General features: G+C 43.8%; 1 protein-coding gene across 2 annotated transcripts in view; it reads right to left on the bottom strand.

Moving 5' to 3' along the window:
- Positions 1-21,299, bottom strand: part of LOC125424985 (phosphofurin acidic cluster sorting protein 2-like) — a 176,477-nt gene that overhangs the window by 27,112 nt on the left and 128,066 nt on the right. For both annotated transcript variants that reach the window (XM_048482436.1, XM_048482443.1), the window contains exons 3-8: positions 6,839-6,928; positions 6,393-6,518; positions 6,024-6,186; positions 5,009-5,100; positions 3,404-3,484; positions 617-676 (exon numbers count right to left, since the gene is read on the bottom strand). In XM_048482436.1, the coding sequence (XP_048338393.1) occupies positions 617-676; positions 3,404-3,484; positions 5,009-5,100; positions 6,024-6,186; positions 6,393-6,518; positions 6,839-6,928 (612 nt within the window). The remainder of the gene's footprint in view (positions 1-616; positions 677-3,403; positions 3,485-5,008; positions 5,101-6,023; positions 6,187-6,392; positions 6,519-6,838; positions 6,929-21,299) is intronic.

Genomic DNA, 21,299 nt, shown 5'->3' with positions numbered 1-21,299 from the left:
CTGGAACTGGATGAGAGGACACCACAGAATCAACCTTAGGGGTTGGATCACATGCAGCCAATGACTTTGAGGTCTGTTTGCCCAAACAGGACAGAGTATGTTCCCGAAGAGTAGCTTTGAGCCATGAAGCCCTATCTGAATGGGCCTTAGGTGTGAGTTGCTGGCAATGGTGGCAGACTCCAATGTTATGCGACTCACCCAAGCAGATCAGGCAAAGGGTCTGCTTGACTGTTTCAGACATCTTGGTGCCACACTGGAGATATTTCTTGAACAATGCCTTTTAAGCCAAAGATAAAGAAAAACTCTCGTAAAAAGAACAAAGGATCAACAAAGAGAGGAACTAAGCGCAATTAAATCTCTCAGCTCAACAGCAAAAGAACTGAGGGGAAAGGGGGGTGCCTCCTCTTTAGGCGTGCTCTGATTCAGCGGGAAAACCTATGCATGTGTGTTAGGGTTCCTCCTCCTTTTCCTAGAAGCTAGAAAATTATCTGTCAGGCCTGTGCATGCTGACCCAATATGAGACTGCACAGAAGACAGAAAATAAACATGGTGGCCAAAAAGACAGAAACCAAGCTGACAGCACATCTGACAGGGGCAAAAAAAAAAAAAATCTTACCTCATCAGTCACTTTAAATCTCTTCAACAAGGCAACAAATTTTTGCTTGAAGTTTGGTTGCTAAAACAAAACCATTAAGGAAAAAAAACACTGTGTGAGATAGCTGGGCAGGAAAGGTCTCTGCCCCTGTTTCCTTATATCTGTTCTGAGGAGACTAGGCACTGCTTGATGGTCTGGCACAAAACGCCTCAGCCCAGGCTTTTTGCAAATTATATTTTCCTACACAGAAGTCACTTCTCATGCATGAGCCATAACATCTCTTGATCCTACATGTAAATGGCTATTTCTTTTCCATTTTGGAAAGTGATTTATTCTGTCATACTGCCTATCAACAGAGCAAGGTTTAGCGCCTTTCTCTGACCTTCCTTTAAAAGCAAGAGACAGATGACTATGACACAATACAATACTATTTATGAAACATTAAATGCCAGTGACGCCTTGGGCACTGGATGGAACACAGAAGTGACACGGACTTTACGCAAAGTGCTCACAGTCTGCAAGGCCAGAATGCAGAGGGGAGGAATGCCAAGATTGATAATCGCCTCAACCCTGACAGAGTTGTCACTCCTTTGACAAGCCATCCTTTCTGTCGTGGCTAAAGGCATGCCAACATGACAGCCAACCGTGCATTCTCAAATTAAGGCTGCCCAGTGCACAACTGGATGCACGGGATGTCTGCCACACCCTTTTCAACCATGTGGATGCAGAAAGAGGGCTGGAAATTAACGTATGTATATTGATTTATGCCACCTCTCCAGGGAACCTACTCAAGGTGGATTACAAAATAAATCATAATAAAAACATATAATTAAAAGTTATTAATTCAAATCTACATTAAAATCCAGCATTACAAACCCAGCCACTGAATAAATACAAAGACCATTAAGCAGCTTAAAATAACGGTTTCAGGAAAAGAGAACACTATAATAGTATTAAAAGAGCCCTTAAAAGTCTGAGTGAACAGAAACATTTTGACCCAGCACCTAACAGAGTAGATGACTGGCATACCTCAAAAGGAAGGGTATTCCATAAGCAAGTTGCAATAACTGAAAAATCCCGGTCTCTGGTTGCCACCTGCCTCACCACTTAAGGTGGGGGAACCAAGAGAGCAGGCCCTGTGAGGTAGATCTTAACTGGCAGGCTAGACAATATGGGATGAGGCAACCTTTCAAGTACCTCAGCCCAAAGCCATTTTCGGCTTTAAAGGAAAGATCTGCCACTTCAAATTTTGCCCAAAAAGAAATCCGTAGCCAGTGCAGATCTTTCAGCACTGAAGTGATATGAGCCCTGTATCCCATCCAACAGTAGCCTGGCTGCTTATGTTGGAAAAGCTGAAGCTCAGTCCAGACAAGACTGAGGTGCTGTCCCTCGAGCACTGAGGAGTCGACCCGCTCTGAAAGAGGTTGCACTCTCCCTGAAGGAACAGGGTCACATCTTGGGGATCCTGGCCTCTGTGGCACACAGAGCGTTGGCTGATACACCAGGTACAGCAGTTCCTCAAAAAGCACGATCTGGCCAGAGTGACCATGATCTGATTATATCTAGGTTAAATTACTATAATGTGCTCTATATGGAGGGTGGGTGCCTTTTAATATGGTTTGGAAACTTCAGATGACTGGCCTTCATCCATCCCATTAAGGTCTCCAGGCACCTGTTATGCACAAATTTCCTATGCACACACAGACTTCTGGCATCAGGCATGATGCATAAGGACATCTAGCAAATGCCTAAAATGTCTCTGTAGGGATATTAAATAGTGAAAGTCTGCCCAGGGTTGCAGTCGTAAACATACTTATGAAAGAGCAAATGGTCTGAGTTCCGTAGAATGACTTATCAGTGGGCAAGCTTAGGCTTCCACTGCATGGGTGTTAAGTAGAACAGCAGTTGATCGCAAGGAATCAGAAGGCATACTCCATGCCTGAAAACCAAAACGTTCTGTAATGTAACTCAAATTCTACTTTCCGCAAAAGCTGAAGTCCCAAAGCAGATCTGGCCTTGGAAGCTGCCTATATAGACGACCACCTGAAACCAACAGGTCTCTCTCTACATTCAGAAGGGAAGGTGCTCTAATTATAACTGCCACGATCTTTTATCCCATTCATCCCCCAAGGAGTTCCGGGTGGCAAACATTTTATTCTCCCACAATGTTTGTTGAGGAACTGAGAGACTAGGACTGGGCCACCCAATCTGAGTTCCACTGCTGAGCAGGATTTGAACACTGGTCTTCCCTGGTGCTATCCAGCTTTTGGGCCACTGTAGCACAAATGGTTCTCTCTGTGCACAGAACACCTGGACAAACATTCTTTTCCTGATTGTTTTGGTTGCCTTTCATTTTTGAATGAAATTTTTAAACATGTCACATAAGCTGCTCAGAGCTTTTGGGATGGAACAGGAAATAAATCAAATGAATGAATTAAGCTGCTCAGAGCTTCTTTGGAGGCAGAGTGGGATAAAAGTTACTAAATAAATGAATTCTGCAAACTGTATAAATCATGCAGATTAAGCACATATGGCTACGTTTGGGTATTTTGCATAATTTATTTTGCTTCTGCTAATCATGCAGAAAGGGTTACAGGAGAATTCCCACTGCCTTTAGCTATTGCCAGAACATCCACTGCATGCTGAGTGCCTAAGAATACCAACTGGGCAACAGTACCTTTTCAACCAGACCCCTATCCTCTAGGAAATCATCTGCTCAGGACACCATAGAACTTTCCAGATTGGGAGTAAAAGGAACCCAATTCCCATAGCCTTCCCTTTGGAAAAGTCCAGAAATGTTGCTCTTACTCTGGTCATAGATGTGGTTCTAATCATTTTCCGTCGGGCCTTTTTCGGCTTCCTCACTTCATCTTCTTCATCATATAAATCCTGAACACAAAAAGATGACAGCAAATATGAGAGGAATCCAACATTTGAGGCCAGTGATTTCCAAACGGTTTCTGGAATTGCTTGGAAGCTTATCAAGAGTTCCTTGATGTGATAGCCTGTCATGGAAAAGAACCTCCCCCCAAACCTTATCCATCACTGCAAATCCTCTCTTGAGGGACACAATTGCAAGAGAGAAAGAGATGCTTTTTTCCAGGGCCCATTCTCAGTTTGCAAAGCCCCAAATTCCTGGACAGACCCTTACTGAATGGAGATCATGCCTCAGAATCCTCTCTATACTAAAGATTATGGGGAAGGCATAAGAAAAAACAATTTTGCAGAGCGCGACCCCAACGTGGTCATTTTGGTGCAATAGTTGTTGTTTTTTTGTTAACAAAAATACTGGTTGAACGCTGTACATATTGTTACTAATGTCTTATCATTCGCTGTAGATTATATGTTAGAGCATTGAGAAAAAAATCCCTGTTCTTTGCTTGTAAGTATTTTCATGTTTTGGAATTGGTGTTCCCTGTATATGGTGACGTTTTGTGTAACATGTTTTTTATTTTGTTTTACAGAACAGCCTTGAAGTTTTTCATGAGGCCAGTAATTATCTAGATTCTGGCTAGCTGTTGCTGTTATTGCGTTAAAAAAGAAAAAATATTTACTGTGCTCCTATGTGCTTGTATTGTACAAAATTGTTTTGAAATAATTCTTCAACATTGCTATGATGTTATAAAATACCTTGTGATTTTTTAGTCTTCAGCCTGGTGGGTACAAATTTTCTCTTATCATTATCAGAATCCTCTCTAGCATGCAAGGGCTCTGCCGTCAGAGGCTCAGAGGCTCCTTGTCAGCAGACAAAAATATCCTTAGATGGCACGGAGGTTAAAATGGCGGGCCATCTCCATTCTCTAATGGGACAAAGGCTCATCAGGGGATGGTGACTGTCTACCAGGTATTGGGATTCTTTGTCTCTGTTTTTAATAGGATAATTTTGGAGATCCTCAGTAATCTGATTAATAACTGAGGTGTGGCAGTTCTAAGTTGTTGTTTTTTATATTTGCATATCCGTTGGGATAACCCTTGTATCTCTCCATCCTCGTTCGTCCGTTCAATGGGTCAGGAGTGCAGAGAAGGAGTCCTAGATAGAAAGATCTCTGCATGTCTACAAGGAACTTGTTCTGTGAGAGACAGCACAAGGTATTTCTTCCAATTTAATTTAAAAACCAAATTAAAAGCAATTATACGGACCAACTATTGTACATTTCTATGCATTGTTATTCCATTAAAAATTACATTAAAGTGTGATGTGTTGCTGCAGCTGTGGTGCTGCTACCTGAACAAGGAGAACTGCGCTAAGTTCTTTCCACTCACACTTGCAGGATCCAATTCATGGAATAATGCATCAAAATAAAGCTACACCTTTAGTAGCTGAAAAAAGATAGCATTGGAAGAAGAAAAAAGATACATACACGTCCTTAATCGTCTTGGAGAGAAGGTGACAGACAGAAGACAAACAGATACCTGGCCTTGGACTGCATCATCGCTCGCTTCCTGCTCAGAGGAAAAGCTGTCATCCTCTTCTTCAGAGTAGTTATCAATATCCGGAGAACGATCTGGAAAAGGAAAATGCAGATACTGTTGGTCAAACTGCCCTAAATCAGTAAGGAGAAGGGGGTAGGAAAAAGGAGTAATGGAAGAAACAGGCAAAAGGAGTCAGCAGCCTTTAATGTTTAATGTACAGGACTCAAAACTTACAGCAGATGACCAGGAGGCATTGTTAAGCTGCTGACAGGGGTGGCATAGCTGAGGTGCAGGAGATGTATATGTATAAGCTTAGAAAAAGATTCTGGATTAACAGGGAAGGGAGACAGCACTGCGCAGAGAGGAGATCAAGCAAAGATGAAGCTTGAGAAGATGGCTGATCAGCCAAAGTTTCTAAGGCCGTTTCTGCAAGGCCCATTAACGACGGCCTGGGGGCGCTAAAAACGCTGCCCCCAGGCCGCCGTTCGCACAGGCGCCGCTGCTGCTGACTCCGCTTCCCTCCCCCCAGGGCGGCCTCAGGCCGCCCTAAACAACAACCCTTCAAAGGGTTGTTGTTGGGGAGGAAGCGTCTTCCCGGCGGCGCGGTGCGAACCGCGCCGCCGGGAAGACGCTGTCTCCCTTCTGCGCCCCACTCACAATGTCCTTGTCGTTGTCTGCTGGGCGTCGCAGCCCCGCCCACACTGTCCTCCGACCTCCAGGGTGGGAGGGCAGCGTGGGCGGGGCTTCGACGCCCAGCAGGCGACGACGAGGACATCGTGAGTGGGGCGCAGAAGGGAGAAGAGGCGGCTCCGTGCGGAGCCGCCTGCCATCTGTCGGCCTCTGCTTGGCCCGTTCGCATGCTTGCATGCGAACGGGCTTCCGCCCCCACGCCGCCAGAACTCTTGGCGGCGTGGGGGCGAATGGAGGCCGTGCGGAAACGGCCTAGCATTTCTAGCAGAAATGAAAAAACTTCCATTAAATCCTGTCAGTCAGAGTTCTAGGAATACATCTTTACCTGAGGCTTTGATTTTGGGACCAGAGGGGACATTTCCATCTTCATGGTCAATGGGTTGGCTAGAGAGGGAGTAGATGCTGATTTCAGCTACCCGGATGCTGACATCCTTGATGTTGCTGTGCAGTCCCAGGAGCTGGCCTCCGTCTGTTGGGTGCTGCATTACCTGAGTAAGGAACAAGGCATGCTACAGGAGACCTCTGGAGCAAAGCAGCATCTTCCCATGTTGGATAAAGACAACAGGTGCTGCAACCAAACGAGACTTCTTTATGATGATCTCCTGCTTCCCATCAGCTCTGGCGCTGCCCAGGACTTACCATTCAAAGGTGGCAGTAGACACAAAATGCCCATATCAGCCCCAGCTTCCCTCACCTCAGCCATGTTGATGATTCCCACTGCCAGAGTCTTGTAGCCCAGAATGGTTCGGTTCTTGTACCTCTTTCTGCGTTGGAGCATAATTTGGAGTTTGTTGCCATCTCTCTTCAGGAAGTGCGGATACTATAGAGGGGGAGACGTCCAGGTAAAACAGCGGCTTGGCCTTTCAAACACCCTCCAAGCCACCTTCCTCTGGGCTTCACCTTGACAGCCCTGTAGGCAGTTTCAGCCATTCTAGTCTCCCAGGCACGGCTAGCCCAAACAGACCCTCAGATCAATTATAATCTGTGCTACACACACCGAAGGCAAAAGCCACTTTAACTGAGAAGCCAGGGGATTTCTAGTGTTGCTCTCTTCACTTCCTAAGGGCACTAATCTATGTAGTTAAGTGTCCTGGTGGCAGGACAATTCTTGGCTTCCTAGCCAGCCGAGGGTCAAATTACCTGCAATGAAAACGTTAATTCCAGGTCAGTCTCCATCAAGCCACCAGGGGGGAGAACATATTCATTAGATCTCAGGACTCTCTTTGAACCCTGTAACAAGACCAGGAGACAGGTGTGAAGAGTTTGTCAATGGTCACAAACTGTGCTGGTCCAGCTTTAGCCTCTGGAAGCAAGCAGACCAGAGGATTTCATAACTTAGATTTAGCCCACGGAACCAGGTTTTCAGACAGCTTATGCAGCAAGAAGAACTATTGCAGATATTTTTGTTTTATCATTACTGGGTGCCTTGAATGACTGCACCTTGAACTTGGTGGATGCCGCCCACATGGCAGACCCAAAAAACAGTGGATGGACACAATCAATGAAGACCTGCGGGCAAAGAGCCTTACCCCAGAAGACACTCAAAATCGTGACCTTTGGAAGAGACAGTTACAAAACTGACCCTGCACGTGCAGGAAACCAGTTTGGAAAGAAGAAGAATTACTGGGTGCCTCTTCACACAAACACCTGAAGCAAAAAGGTAATGTTATGACCAATCCCATTCTGTAAATCGGAAGCCTTTACTGTTAACGGGGGACTAATTGGTTATAGCACTTGCTATAGCATAATATACTTATTTTCTGTAGCATAATATGCTTCCAGCTCCTGGACCACTGTCTGGAGAAGAAAGTGACCTCTGTGAATAAAGATAGCCATACCAGGCAATTAACCACAGGAAACCAAAGATTCTACAAAGCTTTGACGATTAATCAGGAAAAATGTCTGGGTAAGTAGTCATTACAAAATGCAAGATTCACAGAAAAGAAACTGATATTACCAGGGAATCTTGAAGCATCAGCATTTTCCCCCTGGGCATCTAAGTGAAAGCTGATAAGTAAAATGTACGTGGCCTGGGAAGAAATTGAACAAGAGCTCTGAGTTCCCAGGAACACCGTATTAGCACTACAAAAAGAAATCACCACGGACGAGGAATCCCAGGGACCAACACATGTAGTTCATAGATTACTAACAGTATGGAAACAACAACAATGGTCAGGTTATTCAGCAAGATTCATAAAGGAGGCAGCTTATTGAATCTTAGCAAGGTTTACTGGTCTCAACTCTCATAGGACACGTTAATTGTTTTTATTGCATCTCTGCGTTTCTACACAGATGAGATAGAATCAAATGCAGCACTGGACTGACTTTAGGAGGAGGCTGCTCACTGCCTCTGTGCATAACGGCTCTTCCCCAACACTGAGGAATGCAGCGAACGTGTCTTACTCTTATACATCGGGAAGAAAATGTGTGTTATAACGAAGCTGCCTGCAACAAATGAGAGGAGTATACATCTTTTAACAAGCAAAAGAGGCACCCCTTTCATTTTAATTCAGAAAAATGAGTAACTTAAACTCCCCAGACTTGGTGGAGATTGTTTAGATCAGTGGTGTCCAACTCTGGCGCTCCAGATGTTCATGGACTACAATTCCCATCAGCCCCTGCTGGCATGGCCAATTGGAATTGTAGTCCATGAACATCTGACGCTCCAGAGTTGGACACCGCTGGTTTAGATGTTGTTTTGCTGGCTGCCAGCAAGGCCATTGCGGAAACTCAATTGCCTGCTCCCACACTGCGGTGGAGGAAGAAGTTCTTTCTTGCCAATGAGAAACCCAGAGAAGGCCAAAGTGAAGCAACTAGGCTAAGTAATCCATCCACCTCAAGTCATTAAGTGACACAGCATTAACTGGAGTCAGATCAAATATTACACAGATCACTCTAGCAAAAGCTCTGCTGCCAGCAGGATTAATGGCAACCTGGCTTGCGAGAGAAAGGAAAAGGATTAGCCTATGTAAAGTTTCACAACTGTTTTAACAGCTCTTACACCAGGCCACCAAGACTTCCAGACTTTACGTTAGTAATGCCTTTTTAATTAATTTTAAAGTAATATTAGTCTAGTGATTATTATCAAAACAGGTCCCTTGAAGAGTCCACACCTGAAAGGATGACATGGCGCTCTAGTGTTAGCCTGGAAGACAAGACACAGAAGCCAAAGAAAGCATCTATTTTGTCTTTGAACTGGGCAGCCCTTCAGGACTTTTCTTCTGTTGCCAGCCCTGGAATTTGCCAGCCTGAGCCAGCTACAAAGTGGTGGCTTTGGTAAGCCATGTCAGTTGCATTTACAGGCTCAGTGAAAGCAAGTCTCTACAAAAACAGGGAAGATGAAGTCATACATGAGGATGCTAGAAGCTCTAGGTTGTCTCAAAATACAATCAACTGAATGTCTTTACTTCTCTCTTCTTAATATTTTAGATTTTTAAAGTCTATACAATATTCATTAAAAGGTTCAGAGCCTCAGCCCAGTGTCTGATACAAAAGCCTTTCTCCCACTGAAGTTTTAGTTTTGTTGGGTTTCCCTCTGAGCAGCAATGAATGCAGCAGCCATCCATCAATCTAAGGGAAGGGAGGAGAAAGCAAATCCGGGTTTGTTAATAGAGCACTGGTCAATGCCAGTGCTGCAGTCCATACCAACACACACACACACACACACACACACACACACACACACACACACACACACACACACACACACACACACACACACACACACACACACACAGAGGGCATATGCATTCTATTCTCACCCACCATCCTTTCATTGGAATCTCATTTTCTTTCCTCCTGCGGCCTTTTTCCCAGAAAAATTATTAACACTTGTTATCAGCAGAGTTTTCAGTCAGTCCTCTTCCATCAGGTGACATGATAGGGAGGGCAGCATGAACCTTTCCAAAATGTCTTGGCCTTCAAGTCCACCTCTGTTCCCCACCACCAGTCTTTGCTTTACAGAATCAAGGCTTGGAAAAATTAGCAATATTGTTGTGGTTGTCTAGCAGCTTCTAACATGGCCTTTGAGAGCTCAGTGGGCATTCTTTTCTTAAAACTGCAGGCATTATTTCTGTTATTTTGGAAAGTTTTAATCCCCCATTTATTTTACAGATTTCAGGTGAGGGGTTTTTATGCAAATGTAAGACTTCTTACAGGTTTGTAGAGATATACCCCCATCTGCCCCTAAGCTCTAGTTTGCAGGTCTACTAATCCACACTCTAAGCCAGTGTGAAATTAAGATATATGACAAGTAGGAGAACTGCAAGACTTGCGGTTTACGTGCCTTTACATGCTCTTATATGCCTTTACATGCTCTTCCCTCTCCTACTGCTCCCCCTTGCGTGCATTTACCATGGCTTTTGCCCTCCCCTATCTAAAATCCCTGTCTCCCATTTTTGCTTCCTCGTTATTCTCATACTTTCCCTGTTTCCCACCACCTCAGCCACTGCCTCCTCCTCTTCCTCCTCCTAGGCTCCTCCAGCTATATCATCTTGCACTCCCTCCCCACTATCTCATTCATCCAACTGCCTGTTCACCAGCCCACTTGCTTTCAATCCTGCCCATTCACTCTCTGGCTGGCCAACCTATGTCATTTCTGCCTGACTGACTCACTTGGTAGTAGCTTCTTCTTCCCTTACCACCACCTCCTCCCTTTCTCCCTTTCACCAGCAGGATCCCTTAAGTGTAGCTCAACCTCCTCCGTCTTGTGGCCACCTCCACTCTATCACCATTGTCCCTGTCCCTCACTGTCCCTTGGCACTGTCTGGACTTGCACAGACAGTGCTCCTCCACTGGGTGGGTGGGTGGGTGGGTGGGGGATTTAATCCCCTCCATTAAAAAAAAACTTCTGGCATTTTTTCTGGCAAACATGTGGAGTCCCTAAGGACTATAGAAAAATATCTAATGTGTGTTCCTCATCCCATTCTCTAGGTCAATTAATTTACAAGGGAACCTGGCTCATTATTAAATATAGGATACTAGTCAGGTTGACCTCACTGACAGACAGCAGAGACCTTTAGTTCCACACTCCCTATTTTATGGACGAAGTCCTGTCCCAGATCTAACTACACTCCTGTCCCAGATCTAACTACACTCACTGAAACCATTTCACCTTACCACTGGTCAAGTGCCGCCAACGGTTTCAAACTCTCAGAAAGTCAACAGAATTTATTTTATCGAAGGACAAAGCCCCTGAGCAGGTCTGAATTTATGGTAAAAGAATTGACAGCATGCCTTGATAGATGCGCAGCATAGCCCAAATGAAAGATGAGCCAGAAAGGAGGAATGGAAAATTACTGAAGCTCAGCAGGGCTAATTTGGGATTGACTTGACTTGAATGAATGAAAACAGTTCTAGGATGTGAATTAAGTCACTGCTGGGAGAAAGGAGGAACAATGACCTTGGAGTCCTTGTTGAGAAATGTGGTAGGATGATATCTCTAAAGAGAGGAGTTATCTGTTCTACTGGACTTGCACTGGTATCCTCCAACGTGGTTTGAAAACAGAATTCTGGCCAAAAGGAGATATACAAGGACCCAGAAGAGGTATGTTTAAAGCTCAACCCATAGGCATAAAAATGACAAAAACTGATTCACAAAATGAAAGGAATGAAAGGAAATGAAAAGTGCAGGTCAGTTTTTGCTTACACTGTACAGGCATTAAGGACTGAAACTAATAGAGCATTTCTGTAGAAGGACGGACTTCTACCCATGGAACAATCCACCCCACCCCCACCCCAGCCCAAAATGCCCTCCTCACACTGCTGTTCCTGGAAGTCCCCTGTCCTCCAAGAGCAGCATTACAGGGGAACATTCATGGGTGCAGTCAGAGGAGCATTACGAAAGCCATGCCTCAAGGATTGAAATCCATCCCTCATAACAACACTCTGCCAGATCCAAGACTAAATCCAGAACTGAGTCTCCATTAAAAGGATTTAACATGGTCTATTTCAGGGTGAGTCAGTTTTCACACCTGAGTGCTATTATATTACACCTATTATTTCTCAACTGCTAATAATAAATTATTGGTGATGATCAATGGAAACGGGGTAAAAAACCTAAAAGCCAGAAATACCTCTCAAACATTGTCAAGTTGCTGTGAAATGGCTGGAGAAATGTATCTGTGTCGGATGGAGAAATAGAACCTGTGCAACTGAGTGAGTCAGGAGCCTTCTGAACGGATGCTTCAAGGAGGCAGAACTCTGTTGCCTAAATCTCCTTTCTCAACAGAATGGAACAAAGAATGTGTGTGCACAAAAAAACCAAGAGCCCAAGACAGCCACTAAAAAAAAAAGTACTTTGTTGAGTGCAATTGTAAAGGAAGCCATCAAACACTTCATGGGATGGCAACATTTCAGCTGCCAGTGATCCCCCTCCTAATGCTCTGGGTGCTGTTTTATTGATGTTTAGCCCATTGGTCCTGTTTTATTTTGCCTTAATGTTTTACTCCTAAATTTGCACCTGGGCTCCAGAACATTTTTTCCCATGTTTGCCCACAATACAGGAATTCTCAATACGAAATATGACTTTTATCCATAGCTGTGGAGTGAACTGAGCATAATTCAGCGAGGAGAAGAAATAACATATACAGCTTTAGCAAAGTGGCACTCCTATGTGAGTGCCATGGTACCTGCCAGTGGGTTTCTGCTATCCATCTGCTTCTTTTCCAAAGCAAATAGAGAGTTCTGGCTTTTCTCTACCCTCAGTGGGGTAGAAAGTAATTCAGAAGAACACAGGAGGCATCACTGTTCTATCTTCACAGAGAATCCATTCAGAAACAGCTGCCTCCACTAAAGAAGTATGCTTTGCTTGTAACCTTTCAACATTTTGTGACTGGCCCCAGTACCCCACAGCAGCCATTTTGTGATGGTGCCAGTTATGAAAGGTTAAATGTGCTTTAGGTTTGTCCACTGGAATGGGGCAATTAAATCTTACATTCCAGGAACAGAAGGCCAGGTATGTGATAACCGATTGAGCAGGGAAAGGAAACTGAATTCCAGCCTCAGTGTTTAAACTGTCAAGCGACTGTGACAGATTACTTACTGATTTTCCCTCTGGCAGGCTAAACTCCTTTAATCCAACCTTCCGTAGCAATTGGTCAAGAGTTGGCTTGGAAAGAAACTATTAACCTACACCCTAAATCCCAGGCCGCAGTGAAGTCCATAAATATATTAGCCTAGCAGTTCTGTGTCATCAAGGCTCTGATATCAAGGACAGGCTCTGTCAGGCTGTGTCAAGATGCTGCGTAGGGAACTCCCAAGCAAGGGAACGTAGAGGCAGCCAGCTATACACTTTTTAAAAATTTATTTCTAAGTGTTCTGCCTCGTTTTATCTCGTCTATATAGTTTCCAAGTATCTGGGCTTTCTAGGATGTATACATAGATACATAATTATTAAAGTTCTTTTACTTTTAGGACCTCAGAGGTTTAGTTTGCTAAGAATGGCGTATGGAGAATCCTACTCAGAGGTTTACAACACCAGATCCCCTTGGTGATCAGCTAATTCAGAGCACACGTCTCTGAACCCTCAGAACGTCTCTGAACCCTCAGAGACGGGGTAGGGTGAAGGCGACTGAAGGATGCTGAGAGCCAAGGTGGGTTTGGGACGGTGCTCATTCCATTTCAAAATTCCAGAAGTGTCCATAGGCACAGAAAAGCTGCATACCAATACTGTCTAAATAAAGACAGCTGCCCATGTTACTTCATGGTGTGAAGATATATCCAAGGAACCACCACTCCTGGCATACACCTTTGTGCAAGCTGAGATCAGCCCAGCAATCTCTTCTGATCATCCCTTCACCACAGATAGTCCATCTGGCTTTGGTCAGAAATCAGGTGCTCTCTGTGGCTGTCCCCCACCCCTCAACTAAGTATCCCTGAGACCACGGGCAATATATATTACAACCTTCAAAAACTGAGTATTCCAGGGGGCTTTCTGTTTGCAGGTACTATGCTTCTAGACTCTGAAATGAATATTTATTGCTTGGCAAAGTTATAAATTACAAGAACTGTGAGATGATGAATGTTTCTTAAGCTTTTAGTTTCTTGATCATGGGGTGAATTTCAATAAGTTATTCTAAAATCATAGTGATAGTCTTTAACTTTTATTCTTGGTTACTCTGAACTAGCTGGAAGGGAGGGTTAAACATGTTAAAATTATGATCTTGTACATGCTGTAAACATAACATTCCAAGATACATCTGAACCAGTTGAGACTATCTTGACTCCATTCCCTGCGGTGTTTTACCTATAAACATGAGTTTGCGAAAGTAAATGTATGAAGTAATTTTCAAGGGAATTCAGTCTGCAAGTCACAGATTGCACCCAACATGATCCAGAGGAATTGTAGAGGGAAGGACCATGCACCAGCTGGTATGCATGGATTTTCTGTTTCTCAAAGGCCTCTTCCAATGTTGTTCTATTAATGTTAGAACATTCTTAAACAAGCCCATCCCACTCCCAAGGCATAATTTTTTTCCAAGAAAAAAGAAGGGGTTAAAAACTTAAGTTCTTAAATCTCAAAATGTTGTGGGGGGAGGGGGGAGAAACATGAACCATAAGCAATGATGTAGCAGGCATTATGGGATCAACTGTGCAAGTAATGATTGAAACAGAATGGAAGTATTAGCAGAATGGAAAAATCACTATAAGTGCCTGAATGGTACATTAATAGCTCTGTCCTTTCTGCCACCCTTACCCGCAGGCTGCTATTCAAAATGGAAGCTATAAAAAACCTTGAGTCTCTTTTGGATGATGTCGACTACACTGCATTTCATGGGGAAAATTTACTATTAATTTAAGTGAAATGCCCCATTATGCCCTGGTTGCAATAAACCTCTAATGTTCTTGTGATCCTTCTCTCTTAACCCTGGCACTTCCAGGCAAGACTGACAACACTCGGAATGAGTTGGCAATTGTTCGCATCAGTTTTACGGGTGGTATGAATTGGTCTACAGCAAACTAGCCAGCACACTTCCACAGGTTATTTATTCTCCCTAGATCACTAGGAAAACATATATGCCCTACAGTCTCTTCCAAAGTTTGGGGGGGGGGGGCTGAATCGGCCAGTGGGAATGGTGCATGGCTGCAGCGCTGGACGATGTGCTCTCCCTGAGGCACTTACCCCGGCAGAGGGGTGATTGTGCTGGTGTGCGGCCACCATGGCCCTTCCCCTGTAATCAGATGCAGCAGCAGATGCAGCACTCCAGTACCCTTACCACTGCTTCTGGCGTAGCAGGGGTGGGAACATGGCCAGGGGAGCAGCCACCTTTAGTTGACTTCCCCTTTGGCCATTTGCCGCATTAAACTGGTGGACAGGGCCTCAGAATTATGCCACCAAAAAGTGGGGCATAAGTCTATTAAGCCCAATGGGAGCTTCTTGGAAGCAGGGTGGGGTTTTTGCTCTTCTAGCTTCCCCACGTCATCGGGAACTTCTACAGGAGTGGCGGGGTGGCACAGCTGCGGCGCCAGGGTTGGCTGCCTGTCTCCTTGGATGAGCTACCAATCTTTGGCCTTTAATTTCTGACTATTTCTGAATGTTTAGGGCACTTACTACAATACAGAACAGTTGAGACATAATGATAGAGATATAAAGGGCTAGAACAATAATTCCAAACCAGGACATGTCTATTTGTTTTCGTTTGCTTACTGAAGTACCAAAGAGCATGAGAATGGGCTCTATAAATGAAAGTCTCAAATCAGTGTAATTCTAAAATACTTTCCTGATTTATTATAAGGGCAGATAGCATGGGAATAGTAGTTTTGACATTAAATTTCCACCAGTAAGGCACTTGCAGCCACTGGTAAAAAGAAACCTCTACTGTGACACCAGCCTGGGAGTATCACTTTTGGGCACAGGTGTCTCTCAAGAAATGAGAACAGAAGACATCTATCGGTGGCACATCAGCTCAGAGTTGATAAAAACTGAAGATAATTTTTTGTAACTTGAGACCTATCTATTGCATATAATCGTATATAGTCCTTCAGGGAGACTTCAGAGGGGTAGTTGTGCTAGTCTGTTACAGCAAAAGCAAACACAAGTTTTGTGGCCCTCTAAGCCGGACATAATTTTATTCTGCCATAAACTCTAGTTCACAAAGGCTTGTGCTGAAATAAAATTTAGCCAGACTTAAAAGTGCCACACGACTCCTGAGGGTTTAGCTCAGACTTGCAGATGTGTATACATTTATGATGTTCAGTAAATCAGTTATTTTGTGAGAGACTGTCCACAAGAATGAATATTTCATTTCAACAGGAATGTAGAAACAGCTTATCCATGGAAAACTCTTGATGAAAAGTTAGAAAATAAGGATAGAATATTGGATAACTGTTGTTGTAAGGATAAACCCTAAAACTAAGGCCTTTTCCACATGCATCGCTTACCACAGATTTTCCAAGAGGTCAAACCTTGTGTCTTGGAAACATTTTCTGGGAAATCATTCCGCACACCTTCTTTCATGCCACCATTTTGTGTCGCCTCCCCCATCGGTGTCTTCAGCTGCATTTATTCCACACGCTACTATGGTACTAAAAATGTATTATTCTTGATGGTGGTGGGATGTTATCTATGATGCAGAAGAACAACCCTCCCTCGTTTTTTACTTTTGTGCAGGCGCTCAAGTGTTACGCTTGCATTTTCAAGCAGCAATTTAAAAATGTTCCAGCCTCTATTTCTGCTATTGAGAACTACCAACCCAAAATGGAAGTCAAAACAACTCCTGGAGGAGGCACCATTACCTGAAGGAACAGAAACATATAGTCAACCACCAACCCACGCAACAAACCACATTTTTCAGTCAAACAAATGATCTGCAGTAATGCACAAACAGCCTACTGGATTACAAACAGCTATTACTTCTAGTACTCTTTTCAATCGACCTCAGCTTCAAAATCACTCTACCCTAATATTACATCAGTAGTTAGATATGAAATTGACAAAGCTGATCCAATCACCCGTGCCAGTTGGTATCTCTGCCTCAATGTCACATCACTACGTTGATACAACAAAGAGGAAAACATTCATTGTGAAAATGCAGGAGGTGGGGGAGAAGAAAATGGCTGAAGGGGAGGTTTAGCAATCATACAGGGCGTGGATAAGGGCCTGGTGTTTGCACAAACTGGAAGCAGAAAAAAACCTAATGCAGCAGGTGCCATTAACTGAAGGAACAGAAACATGTGGGGTCCCCCCTCAAAAAAGAACCACATTTTACAGTCACAATAAAGCCACAATACAGTCACAATAAAGCCACAATAAACCACAGTACAGTCACAATTACAGTAACACATAATCGTCCCTAATTAGTAGCACCATGCTGTACTTGCCTTTTTTCCTCCATTGAAGACATATATAGCTTCAGATAGGATTTTAAATTGTAAATGAGATATGGAGTTTTAATATTCTCTTCCCCAGTAACCTTCCCATGGGGCTAATTCTTTTTTCAGAAAATGTAAGTGCACCTAATCATGAGAGTCTGGTGTCACAAATAATTCGGCCCTCTGGATAGTTGCCACAGCTGACATTAGTTATACTACTAATATCAGCAATCCCTCTCCAAAGTCGGGGGGGAGGGGGGCTCACAGAACCTCATTCCAACAGCTCTTGAAATTTACACTAATGGGATCCACTCACAGAACTGAACGTATTTTGAAAACAAAACAGCTGGTTCCCACCCCTGATCTGGGGTTAGTATGACTACCCAATCTCAAACCTCCTATACTCCACTGCTGAGTCCCAATGCAGAAATACTGAATTAAGTCTTCCTGAAGAGCTATAGTAACCTTGGGCTGTGGTGGCAGATTCAGGCAATCCCCTACAACTTATCATGTGCTAAATATCATATGAATGTATTCAACATACTTATCTGGTTGTGCAAACTAGGCCAAAGTTAAATGTAAGTAGTTCAGCATATTTTGAGTATGTTACATGAAATAAAACAACCGTCATAGAAAGATAATTGTATGACTAGTCTAACTTCTTTGGGGAAAGAACTCATATGTACCAATCTAGCATTACAACTGTTCATGAGAATAATGTTACAAGTAGGTCAAATCTGCTGAATCTTCTTCACCATTCTAGATCCTGCAGATGGCAAAACTTTCTGCTTCTCAACATTAATATTCCAGGCTTCTCCTGCTCTCTCAAAAAATGTTAGTTTTAACATTCAGAGGCGAACGCTGGGTTGTATTAATTTCTGCCCTTACTTTTTATTCTTTCTAGGTTCTTTAGGCAAATCCCACCATTTTAACAATTGCTTTTACGCCAAAACAAACACCCACAGATTTAGTTAACACATAATTTTGATTCTTCCACCTGTATGGAAGCAAACAGAGAAGCATTTTATTCAGGGGAAATCAGAAACAAAAGAAAACTGTGTCTGGGCTATCCTTGGCTTCTCCAATACCCTCCCACCTCTCCAATCTTGCTCACTTCCCTCAAGGAAGATGTTAAAGAGGAAAACAGCAGTTCTCCAAACACGAGCTTCCCCCTTTGACACTCACAAATATATCAAATTGTTCCCCAGACTGAATATTGCGCTCTTAAGAGCACTGCAGCTGCACAATGCTTCTGCTGCAACCCAGATGTCATGGAGACTGTGATTCCCCTCTCTGAAGTCCTTATTTTGTAATTCTTTTCAGTTCTGACACCATGCCGAAGTGGGCAAGTGGCAGATTCAGAAGCTTGGGGGTGGCAAGAACTTCTGCACACATCAATGCTTTGGAAACAGTAAGGGGTGAGTGAGGAAGAGGGGAAATGGGATCAAATGCATTGCTCAAAGACACAGGGTAACTCTGCACATAACATTACCAGTACGAAGGTAACACAAAAATATACCTTTGAACACCCATGTTCATACATCCAGAAGCTCTAATTGGGCCAGGGTTTTCCAGAGGCTTATGTATTTCAGCTCACAACCTTACTTATTCTAACCTTGTCACTGCTCTAGATCTCCTACTATTAGAAATGAGACCCTCCCCCTCCAAAAAACCCAACTCCCACCATTATCTAAACTGAACTACTGGGGCGGGGGGGTGGAAGGTAAGCAGGACAGTCTAATTTTCATAATACTTTCTGCAGAACTTACAAGAAGATATCAAGACACAGAAACGCAGACATTATATACACAAGTACCAGTCCATTCTCAGCCCCACAGTAAACCAAACCTCATTATATTACAAGTCACAGCTACAGGTTTAAGCCAGCATTAAGGAATTGCTATCACACAGACATCTCCATTTGTATTCACAAAGCAGCTCTGGGTGTTTGGGCAGCTCCATTCTGGCTGGTGTTTGAATTGGAAAGGGCCCCCATGAACACAAGACATTCTGCTAAAGTTGCAAAGCTGTTTCCATTCTGAGTCTTTGTGTCCTAGATTCTAAAAAGCCTCAAAAATGTTCCCCTTTGGGGCACATGTTTTCTATTTTCCGAACATGTTTTTGTTTAGTTTCAAAGAAATCACTCTAGTCCTTTGAGTGAAACAAAAAGGTGGAGGGAAAAATATTGTCTTGTTTACTGCGGGAAAGAATGAAAACGGCTGAAATCTGGGGTGTGAAAACGACGAAAATTAATTCTAAGCACTACACAATTTGTAAACATGGGAGAAATTAGATCAGAATTAAGAAAAGATGTCGAAAAGTCTATATGGATACACCAGAGATCCATCAATTTTTAAGTATCAGCAATCTGGGCTGAAAGACTGCATTCAACTGACATTTTTCCTCCATCTGTTCCAACAATGGTATTTATTTCTCTATGAGTTCCTACCATGGTAGCATTTGTATTTAAAGCAAGGAAAGGAAAACACAGGCTGCAATACCAAGAACAATTACCTGAGAATAAGCCCCACTGGATAAAATGGGACTAACTTATTCAACCTGTTTAGGATTGCTTCCACAGAAGCCCACAGTGGCCTAAAACATTGTTTTATTTCAACAAATTTAATCCTAATTCAATCTGGCAGATGAAAACTGGCCTTCTTCGTCTGCACTCTTGCATTTAAACCCAGTCCTAAAGTGTGTGCTGCTGGAATGGCACGGACAGTCTGCATCTCACGCTTCTTCTGCAAACAGCACATGCTTCTTCAGCAAACGCCAGTGCAAACAGACCTAACTCCAAGGAGCTCATAGCAACTGCATTGGACTCAACAGAGACACCACCCACATCCATCAATCATGGAGCGGCATATCAGCAACACCCCCATGTCAGCTATAAATGAACGCCAGCAACCTACACTACGTCACCTCCCAGAAGTCACCCTGGCCCCACCCACCCACAGAGCAGATCCAGACTACATTTTCCACTAATGTAGGGGGTGGGATAATTTTCACCAATCCCCTTCTTGTTGCAGACCTCATTTGCCTTTTGTGATATTTCTGGGGCAGGGGGCAGTCCCTCAGGAGCAGAATTTCAGAGAGATCAGTGGGCTGAAGTGGGACATAGGCAGTTGGGCCCTACTGACAGAAGTGCCTTGCAGGAGCAGAAAAGCCAGTCTAGAGCTAGCCCAAAGCAAGGAACAAAGGAAACAAAGACTCTGGTGTGGCCAACAAGAGGTCTATGCCTACCATATTCCTAGAAAATCCACACGTGAGCATTCTGTTCCCCTCCTGAAAATACACATCCTTCCAATAGGAGGACACACAGAGAAACATGGCATAGCAACCACATAATCCAGCTACCTGCAGCTCAGAGTGCAGAGCCAATGCTCATGGCTTCTCCAAGGCATGGGTCCAGGGGTGGGGAGGGAAAGGGGACATAGATAATAAACAAGAGAACTCTTTGTCATGTAATCTGGATGGTTTGTCACAAATTGGTAGAGATGTGAGAGACTGTGACGTATAATAACTTTCTCCTGTCCATTGCTAAGCACAAATGAGGGACCACACACACACTCCTCATGCACATCTCATTCTGATGAAAGTTGAGGTTACTGAAAGGCAGGCACTGGGTACAGATGTATCTTAGTTCCAAAGGCCCCCACCCACCCCCATATTTTTAAAAAGGAGGTACAGCTTTGAAATAATTTAAATGTTTACTGGACAGCATTAGGAACAGGGCTCTGAATGCAGGTATGGAATGGATAACTCTTCTGATCCAGCAAGGTTCTTGTGCCTTCTAAATCCATGCTGATCAGCAGCAGAATCACAGATAGAGCTGACCCTATCACTGCATGCCCATAACAGGTGCAACTGTATTGGTCAAGCAACTGTCTGTGAAGCATCTTGCAATGCAGCAGGAGCCATCTAGAACATGGTCATAGTAAAGGTTCAGCAGGTGTTTGGAACTTGCTCTGGGGTCCATTCTGGCTGCCTGAAAAGAGCCAAAAGAGATACAAGGGCAGTCATGAATGAAATTCCACTGGCGCAATAAACAGTGTGTGGAGGTGGGTTTCAGAAAGCAGAACCAAATACCCATTATTCCAGCTCCTATACCTCTCATCTTGCGAGGGTAGGTATCCTACTCTTTAAGGTTCTCCTGTTGGGGAACTCAGAGGTCAATATTTACCCATTCTTTTCAGGGAGTTGCAATGGAACTCTGACTCCAGCTTTTGTTGGGGTTGTTCCTAGGGGCTCTGATCCTACAAGAAAAAGGGTATCATGAGTGCAGTAT

Source organism: Sphaerodactylus townsendi, linkage group LG01 (genome assembly GCF_021028975.2).
Source record: "Sphaerodactylus townsendi isolate TG3544 linkage group LG01, MPM_Stown_v2.3, whole genome shotgun sequence".
Classification (NCBI taxonomy): Eukaryota; Metazoa; Chordata; class Lepidosauria; order Squamata; family Sphaerodactylidae; genus Sphaerodactylus; species Sphaerodactylus townsendi.
The sequence above is the reverse complement of the archived record's forward strand: the minus strand, read 5'-3'. Positions and strand labels throughout refer to the sequence as shown.